General features: G+C 36.9%; 1 protein-coding gene across 1 annotated transcript in view; it reads right to left on the reverse strand.

The window, feature by feature from the left end:
* Window positions 1-1,471: 1,471 nt before the first annotated feature.
* Window positions 1,472-9,600, reverse strand: part of ZNF732 (zinc finger protein 732) — a 30,237-nt gene continuing 22,108 nt past the window's right edge. Inside the window, 4 exon segments of the mRNA XM_011974269.1 lie at window positions 1,472-2,021; window positions 2,271-2,839; window positions 2,924-3,175; window positions 3,341-3,731. Of these exon segments, the coding sequence (XP_011829659.1) occupies window positions 1,522-2,021; window positions 2,271-2,839; window positions 2,924-3,175; window positions 3,341-3,731 (1,712 nt within the window). The 3' untranslated portion in view covers window positions 1,472-1,521.

Here is a 9,600-nt window from a genome sequence, read left to right on the forward strand (position 1 = left end):
GTTTAAATAGTCTTAATTTTAGCCTAAATATTTCTCCACATTTATTGCATCTACAAATTATCTTCTAATATAAACTCTCTAGTGTTTCTTAAGCTGCAGTTTTTGAGCAGATGTTTTTCTACATTTATAGGATTTCGCTCCAATATAAATTCTCTGATGTTGAACTAAGTTTAAGCAACTGCTTCTGTGTCTTCCGCTAGTAAAAAAAAAATGTACACAGTAAGATCCAAGATACAAGTACAGGCACTACAACCCTCTTTATATTTGTATTGTCTGTCTTAAGAACACACTTCTTCGCTTTAATGGCCTATATTTTCTAAAAGGCCTTTCAACAGAAATTATATTTATAATGCTTTTGTTAACTATAAATTCTGATGTCTGGTAAGATGTGAGTAGACATTAATGGCTTTTGTATTTTTATATTTGTACAATTACTCTCACGTGTAAATGCTATCACATGCAAAAAGATATGAACATTGGTAAAAAGTTCTGCCACATTTTTTGTATTTCTAGTTTTCTTTAGTAGTAATTACACACAGTAAGATGTGATGAGAATTTGAAGTCTGCCGGGCACAGTGGCTCATGCCTGTAATCCCAGCACTTGGTGAGGCCGAGACAGGTGGATCACAAGGTCAGGAGATCAAGACCATCCTGGCTAACATGGTGGATCCTTGTCTCTACTAAAAATACAAAAAATTAGCCTAGTGTAGTGGCGGGCGCTTGTAGTCCCAGCTACTCAGGAGGCTGAGGCAGGAGAATGGCATGAACCCAGGAGGTGGAGCTTGCAGTGAGCTGAGATCATGACACTGCACTCCAGCCTGGGGTAAAGAGCGAGACTCCATCTCAAAAAAAAAAAAAAAAAAAAAAAAAAAAGCCAGGCATGGTGGCTCACGCCTGTAATCCCAGCACTTTGGGAGGCTGGGCAGGTGGATCACGAGGTCAGGAGATCGAGGCCATGCTGGCTACACAGTGAAACCCCATCTCTACTACAAATACAAAAAATTTGCCAGGCATGGTGGCGGGTGCCTGTAGTCCCACCTACTCAGGAGGCTGAGGCAGGAGAATAGCGTGAACCTGGGAGGCGGAGCTTGCAGTGAGCCGAGATCGCACCAGGGCACTCCAGCCTGGGCAACAGAGTGAGACTCCATCTCAAAAAAAAAAAAGAATTTGAAGTCTTTGCCACATTTTAAATTTTCATATGGCTTCTCACCAATGTCATTTATCTTATGTTTAGAACAGAGAGGTATGGTTAAAAGCTTTCCCACATTTTTCACATTTGTAGAGTTTCTCTCCATTATGAATTATCTTATGATTAGAAAGGATTGAGGAGCATTTAAAGACTGCCACATTTTTCATATTGGTAAGACATTCCTCCAGTACGAGTTCTCTTATGTTTAAGAATGCTGGAGTACAGCATAAAGGCTTTTCCACATCCTTTACATTTGTATGATTTTATCTCTAGTATGAATTCTCCTGTGTACATAAAGGTTTCCGGACTGTCTAAAGGCTTTGCCACATTCTTCACATGTGTAGGGTTTCTCTCCAGTATGAATCGTCCTGTTTAATTAGGGTTGTGAAGCTATTAAAGGTTTTACGACATTCTAGATATTTATATGGTTTCTCGCCAGTATGAAATCTCTTATGTTTAGCAGAGTTTGATGATGACATAATGACTTTGCCACATTCCTTACATTTGTAGGGGTTCTCTCCATTATGAATTTTCTCATGTTGATTCATGGGTGAGGGCTGTTTATAGGCTTTCCCACATTCTTTGCATTTGTAGGGTTTGTCTCCCATATGAATTTTCTTATGTTCATTCAGGGTTGTGGACCATCCAAAAGCTTTGCCACATTCTTCACATTTGTAGGGTTGCTCTCCAGCATGAATTTTCTTATGTTGATTCAGGTATGAGGACTGTTTGAAGGTTTTCCCACATTCTTTACATTTGTAGGGTTTTTCTCCAGTATGAATTCTCTTATTTTCATTCAGGATTGTGGACCATCCAAAAGCTTTGCCACATTCTTCACATTTGTAGAGTTTATTTCCAGTATAAATGTTCTTATGTTCATTCAGGTTTGTGGATCATTCAAAGGCTTTGCCACATTCTTCATATTTCTAGAGTTTCTCTCCAGTAAAAATTTTATTATGTTGATTAAGATATAAGGGCCGCTTAAAGGCTTTACCACATCCTTTACATTTGGGGGTTTTATCTCCAGTATGAATTATCTTACGTTTATTCAGGACTCTAGAACGTCTAAAGGCTTTGCCACACTCTTCGCATTTATAAAGTTTCTGTCCAGTATGAATTTTCTTATGTTTACTCAGGTATGTGGACCATCCAAAGGCTTTGCCACACTCTTCACATTTGTAAGGTTTATCTCCAGTATGAATTGTCTTATGTTTATTCAGGGCTCTGGAACATATAAAGGCTTTGCCACACTCTTCACATTTATAAGGTTTCTCTCCAGTATGAATTTTCTTATGTTTACTCAGGTATGCGGACCATCCAAAGGCTTTGCCACACTCTTCACATTTGTAAGGTTTCTCTCCAGTATGAATTATCTTATGTTTATTTAGGTCTGTGGACCATATAAAGGCTTTGCCACACTCTTCACATTTGTGGGGCTTCTCTCCAGTATGAATTCTCTTATGTTCATTCAGGGTAGTGAACCGACTAAAGGCTTTTCCACATTCTTCACATGGGTAGGGTTTCTCTCCAGTATGAATTCTGTTATGCTTATTAAGGGTTGCAGATTGTCTAAAGGCTTTGCCACATTGTTCACATTTGTAGGGCTTCTCTCCAGTATGAATTCTCTTATGTTCATTCAGAACTGAGGACCTACTAAAGGCTTTGCCACATTCTTCACATGTGTAGGGTTTCTCTCCAGTATGAATTCTCCTATGTACATAAAGGATTGCAGACTGTCTAAAGGCTTTGCCACATTCTTCACATGTGTAGGGTTTCTCTCCAGTATGAATTCTCTTATGTTTAGTAAGGGTTGTGGACCTATTAAAGGCTTTGCCACATTCCTGACATTTGTAGAGTTTCTCTCTAGTATGAATTTTCTTATGTTTGGCAACGTTTGAGGATGAGGTAATGATTTTGCCACATTCTTCACATGTGAAGGGTTTCTCTTCAGAATGAATTCTCTTATGCTTAGTAAGGTTTGAGGACCTATTAAAGGCTTTGCCACATTCTTCATATTTGAAAGATTTCTCTTCAGTGTGAACTTTACGTTTAGCAAAGTTTGAGAATGTGGTAAAGATGTTGCCACATTGTTCACATATGAAGGGTTTCTCTCCAGTATGAATTACCTTATATTCACTAAAGACTAAATACCATTTAAAGTCTTTGCCACATTCTTCACATGTGTAGGGTTTCTCTCCAGCATGAATTCCTTTATGCTGAGTTACGTCTGAGAACTTCTGAGATGACTTGCCACATTCTTTAAAGTGTTTCTCTCCAGTATATCCTGTCTTATGTTGGTTTGAATTTGAAAATTTACTAAACACTATGACATGTGCATTACACTGAAATATTTTGCTCTGGGTAGTTGACAAGCATTGACTAAATTCATTATAACCTGCTTTCTGTACCTTCTTTTTACAGCCTTTTCTTAATTGTAAATTCTCATGTCCACATTTCTCATATCTTCTCAATATAAGTTTGTGGAATGAATCTTCTATCTCCTGCACTGGCAAAAAGTCTTGGGTGAAATGAGAACACATAGCTGAAAGAAATAAAAACAAACTATCCTGCTTACTAGATTCATATGAATATACTTTAAAAATCTAATATGTAAACTTATACAAAGTACATTAGTAAGATGGCATAACAAAATACCACAGGCCATAATTTCTTCACAGACATACACATGTAACAAACAAACATATACTGATCAAAATGCCTTTTAGTGAAATCTACAAATGAGTTACATGCAATGCCTCAGGTAAGCACAATGCGAAGAGCCACATAGAACAGGAAGGAAGGTTTGTTACATTTAGCAACCACAGTTCTTCCTCCTCCCCAATATAGCACTGTGCCATTAGAAGTAAACTGTCAACTCCTGTCTTCTTACTTAGAAGAAAAATACACGTATCCTTACTTCTGGCTTTTGGGGATCTTTCAAAAACTGGTTTCTGCCTCCAATAACAAAAGAATGCTGAAAGAAATGGTGATATACTTTGGAAGGAAAGCTTGGGTCTGCTAAGACCAAATGTACATGTTTCAAGAGCAGACTGAAGTGCTACATACAGACAACAGAGCAAGTGATTAAAGACTCTTAAGAGGAAACATGAACAAACCCTTTTAACTAAAAAATAAACACAAAATTCTAGACAAGACACATCCTTCCAACATGTATGAGAGGTTCCCATAATCTGTATCAAAGACAACTGGCTTCAGACTATGTCAGGACAAAGCAACATTATAAAGGTTGTGATAGCTTTTTGTTAATATTCAAATAACAAGCAAATATTATAATGTATACAAAATATTAGAACATGGGCTAATTAAACAATTTAAAATTTTTCAGAAAACAACATAAAAACAAAGATGTACAAATTTTTAAAATGTAACCTGAATAATGCTGAATAAGCTAAAGGGAAACATACAACAAAATGTAATCAGAAAAATGAGAACATCAATGTAAACGTTAAAAACAAAAAACAAATCATGAAGGTGAAAAATGCAAAATAAAGACTTAGAAATTTTCAAGTTAAAAAAAAGCATGTAGAAAAGGAAGAAGCTCAACAAACTTCAACCAGGTTACACACAGATTTACAGCAAAGCACATACATAAGCAAAGTTTCAAAAATCAAACTCAAAACGGGCATCTTAGGAGCTGCAAAATAAAAGTGATGTGTCATTTATAACTGTGGTCTTCATATAACCAGCAAAACTGTCCTAAAAATGAAGAATAAAGACCTTTCAAGATAACCAAATGCTGAAAAAGTAAACATGTCTTACCAAAACAATGCTCAAGGAAGTATCTTCCCATGAAAATAACATAATGCAAGAAAACCAAACATAATCATATGAAAATACATAACTTTCTGAAAAAGATACGCACATACACAAAGTTCTGTACCACTATCATATTACAGAAAACATTGTAATCTCTAAAATTGTAAAGCCGAAAGCATAAAAATGATCAAACTGTTCATCATAATCTGTTAATAATATATAACAACAATATGATTACTGACATCAATAATGAAGTTGAGGGCAGATATAATGAAGAAGAATTTTCAAATTCAACTTAAGTTTTTACCAGTTTAAAATATATTATTTTAACTTAAAGAAATTTTATGTAATTCTCAAGATACCAGAAAAAAAGTATCTGTATAGATACACCAAAAAATAAGAAGTAAAGGTGTATCAATACAAAAATAAAAAAGACACTAAGGAAGACAGAAAAAGAAAATAACGGACAAAAATAAAATAATCCAGTAAAACAATAAGACGAGTAAGTCTATTTCAGCAAATTATTCAAATATTTATGAAATAAAGTTTCCATTCAAAATACATACACCAAATAAGGGGATTGATTGCCAAAATTAAAACACAAGATCCAACTTGCTTTTCTACAGGAGTCACTTGAGATGTAATGATTTTAAAAAGACTGAAAAAGGCAAAATGAAAAGATATTTCATGCAAATAACCAAATAAGAGGTCCAAATTATGTAATACAAAGTACATCTTAAGTCAAAACTGTCCTATTTCATAAAATATACTTTAAAAAGTCCTAAGAGCGGCCAGGCGCGGTGGCTCAAGCCTGTAATCCCAGCACTTTGAGAGGCCGAGACGGGCGGATCACGAGGTCAGGAGATCGAAACCATCCTGGTTAACACAGTGAAACCCCGTCTCTACTAAAAATACAAAAACTTAGCCGGGCGAGGTGGCAGGCGCCTGTGGTCCCAGCTACTCGGGAGGCTGAGGCAGGAGAATGGCGTGAACCCAGGAGGCGGAGCTTGCAGTGAGCTGAGATCACGCCACTGCACTCCAGCCTGGGCGACAGAGCGAGACTCCGTCTCAAAAAAAAAAAAAAAAAAGTCCTAAGAAAGAAGGACATTAAACAATAATAAAATAATAAAAAGGTTCATTTACTGGGAACAAATGACAAATATGTGTACACATGTTAATATGTGTGTCTCTCCCACATTGAGTTCCAAATATACAAAGTCAATACTGACAGAATTAAAGCAAGACAAAGAGAGCAATATAATTATAGTAGGATATTTAAATACCCCAGTTTCTGTAAGGAATAATGGAATGAGATAAAATATTCATAAGGAAACAGGAGACTTGAAAGCAGTATCAAACAATTATGCCTAACAGAACTGTAGAGAACACAGCTCAGCAACAACTAAATACACACCCTTCTGAATAGCTCATAGAATATTCTCCTTGATAGACTGCATGTCAGGGCACAAAAAAAGTCTTACAGTTTTTAAAATTGAAATTTTACAGATTACTTTTAATGACCAAATTGGAATGAGAGTAGAAATAAAGAAAAGTAAACAATTTATATATTTATAGAATTTAAACAACACACACTTAAGCATGCTCTTGTTCAAAGTTTGAAATAATGAGGTCGCCAGGCACGGTGGCTCAAGCCTATAATCCCAGCACTTTGGGAGGTCAAGACCGGCGGATCACGAGGTCAGAAGATCGAGACCATCCTGGCTAACATGGTGAAACCTTGTCTCTACTAAAGATACAAAAAAAAAAAAAAAAATTAGCAGGGCATGGTGGCAGGTGCCTGTAGTCCCAGCTACTAGGGAGGCTGAGGCAGGAGAATGGCATGAACCCAGGAGGCGGAGCTTTCAGTGAGCCGAGATCACCCCACTGCACTCAAGCCTGGGCAACAGAGCGAGATTCCATCTCAAAAAACAAAAAACAACATTATATAATTACACCAATAAGAATATAAAAATCAGTCAAAATTATAGAAATAGTAAAATGGTGTTCATCAGAAGCTGAAGAGAAAAAAATGGCAGTTTATTGTCTATAGGGTATTAAACTTTACTTTGATAAAATTAATCTAGAGATCCATTTCAAAATAATGTAAATGTACTTAACTCCACTAGACTGTACACTTGAAAACTTTTAAGCAATGTTATGTTTTTAATCACAACTAAATATTTATATCTACCTAAAAAGGTTATATTTTTGAAAAATCACCTTTAAATAAAAAGTGTTTCTCTCACAGAATAACATATAATCAAACAATAAATAGGTGGTAATTTTTTTACTGTTTCCTTGACTACTCACCTATAAAAGAAAACAGTGATGACCACCAAAAAAAAAAATGTATAAACCAGGTAGAAGCATTATTTACACAGGCAAACACCACATAGATAACTTTTATAGGCTATAGAAATGTCTGAATTATACATATATTTTAAATTGCTCCAAGTGAAACCCAATGATTTTTATTTGAATTAACCACCACATGGTCATAAAAGGTACAGAGTTGAAAATTACTATAGAAATATGAAGATTAAAAACAAAAAAAGGAAATAATTGAGGAGAACCTACATGAAAAAAAGAAAGACTCCCCAGTAAAATAGTTTGAGGAATAAAAAATTCTGACCTATAAAATACAGAATATAATATAGATGTAGCATAAAAACAATCCTTTAAACAACTACAGTTTTCAACTGTGACTATGTACTTATGAAGATCTAGCATTTTGAATCTTTGACATGCAATGTACAGCAGTTAAAAAAAAAAATGGATGGTCGCAGTGGCTCACACCTGTAATCCCAGCACTTTGGAAGGCTGAGGCAGGTGGATCATGAGGTTAGGAGTTCAAGACCAGCCTGACCATCTCTACTAAAAATACAAAACAAAAAAATTAGTCGGTGTGGTAGCACATGCCTGTAATCCCACCTACTCGGGAGGCTGAGGCAGGAGAATTGTTTGAACCCAGGAGGCAGAGGTTGCAGTGAGCTAAGATGGCGCCATTGTACTCCAGCCTGGGCAACAATAGTAAAAAATTCTGCCAAAAGAAAAAAGAAAAAAAGCAGCAGCAGTTATGTCCTGAAAAAGGAAATTTATAGGAGCTTTGGAATCCATGTCAAGGGCTGTATTGAAAAGGCATGCCCTTGCTTGAGTGGCATGCTTGCCCATCACGGTCCCAGCTACAGAAAAAATATGTCCAATTTTCACTGTAGACTTAGCTGTAGACCATTTGGTTTTGTTCCTGCCCCTAGCACCATCTGTGAAGACACCTAGGAGAATTTATAATGTCCTATGCCTCAGGTGAAAGGCCTTTAGAAGCTGGTTTTATCTGTGATCTGTGAATTAGCCCCAAATCCACCCTTTGCACATGTCAGTCATGGTGTGGAAGAAATCCTGCCCAGACACTCACAGACAGAAACATCCATCTGTGCCCCTGGATGTAGGCTTGCCAATAATTATTTGACAGTGGATCTTGACGTGGCACTATAACCTGGCTCCAAGTCCATGCAACCAAGTCCAGAAGAAGTTTTTCCTAACCTGGGACCTGCCAAAAAGCACACGTATATGTGCTCCTTTAGGCATGCTGGCTGACTTCATTCCCACTGTGAATTGTGAAGCAGTCCTATAACCAAGCTCTGGTGTCTGTCATCTAGAGTCTGGAAGAAGTCCTACCCACCTAGAAATCCAGAGGGAGAAATGCCATGAACCCAGAAACAGACCTGAAGACTTTGGTCTCAGTTATGTATCCTGAAGCAGCCCTATGAATCAGTTTCCCACCCTCTCAGATGTGGTCAAGGGTCAGTAATGCTCATCTAGGAACCTGTCCATCGACTCAGAGCATTTCCAAACACCTCGCAAGGGCGACACAGCAGGAGCCACACCTGCTCACATTGATTGTATCAGCACCTTAATCTGCAGATATAACTGGAGGGTTTTTTTCCTCAGTGCCAGTCATATTGATCAACATCTTGAAGAAAGTTCAGTCTACTCAAAAAACAGAATCCAGAACTGTCTGATGCCCTGATGACAGGTGTGCAAGCAGGAATTTCACTGCAAACCCAGTAGTAGTTATGTGACTGGATTCCAAAGCACTTTATTGCAATCTCGGTGGAAATCTCATCAGCCCAGAAATCCAATAAGAGAAGATATTTACCTCCTCAAACTAGTCTATAATGACTGAAACAGGTATTTACTCCTTCAGATGCAAGAACATCAAAACAAGTCTTCACAAATTATGAAGGATCAGGCAAACATAACAGCATGAAAGGAAACTAAAAATGCTCCAGGAACCACTAACAATAAAACACAGAACTAAAAAATGGCCAGCAGAGAATTTAAAATAATTTTCTTTAAAAATCTCGATAAGATGCAAAAGTATACAGATTACTAAATTTTTTGCAACAATGCATGGAGAAAACCAATTATAATAAAGAAAACCATTAAAAAATAACCAAGAAGATATGCTAGAGCTGCACTACACAATAGTAGAACTAAAATATTTAACAGAAAGCTTTAACAGGAGACTCGGTTATACAGGGGAAAAAAATCAGCAAACTTAAAAGTCATTTGAAAGTTCCTGTGGCCGGGCGCGGTGGCTCAAGCCTGTAATCCCAGCACTTTGGGAGGCCGAG

The sequence above is a fragment of the Mandrillus leucophaeus genome, unplaced genomic scaffold (genome assembly GCF_000951045.1).
Source record: "Mandrillus leucophaeus isolate KB7577 unplaced genomic scaffold, Mleu.le_1.0 Scaffold1434, whole genome shotgun sequence".
Taxonomy (NCBI): domain Eukaryota; kingdom Metazoa; phylum Chordata; class Mammalia; order Primates; family Cercopithecidae; genus Mandrillus; species Mandrillus leucophaeus.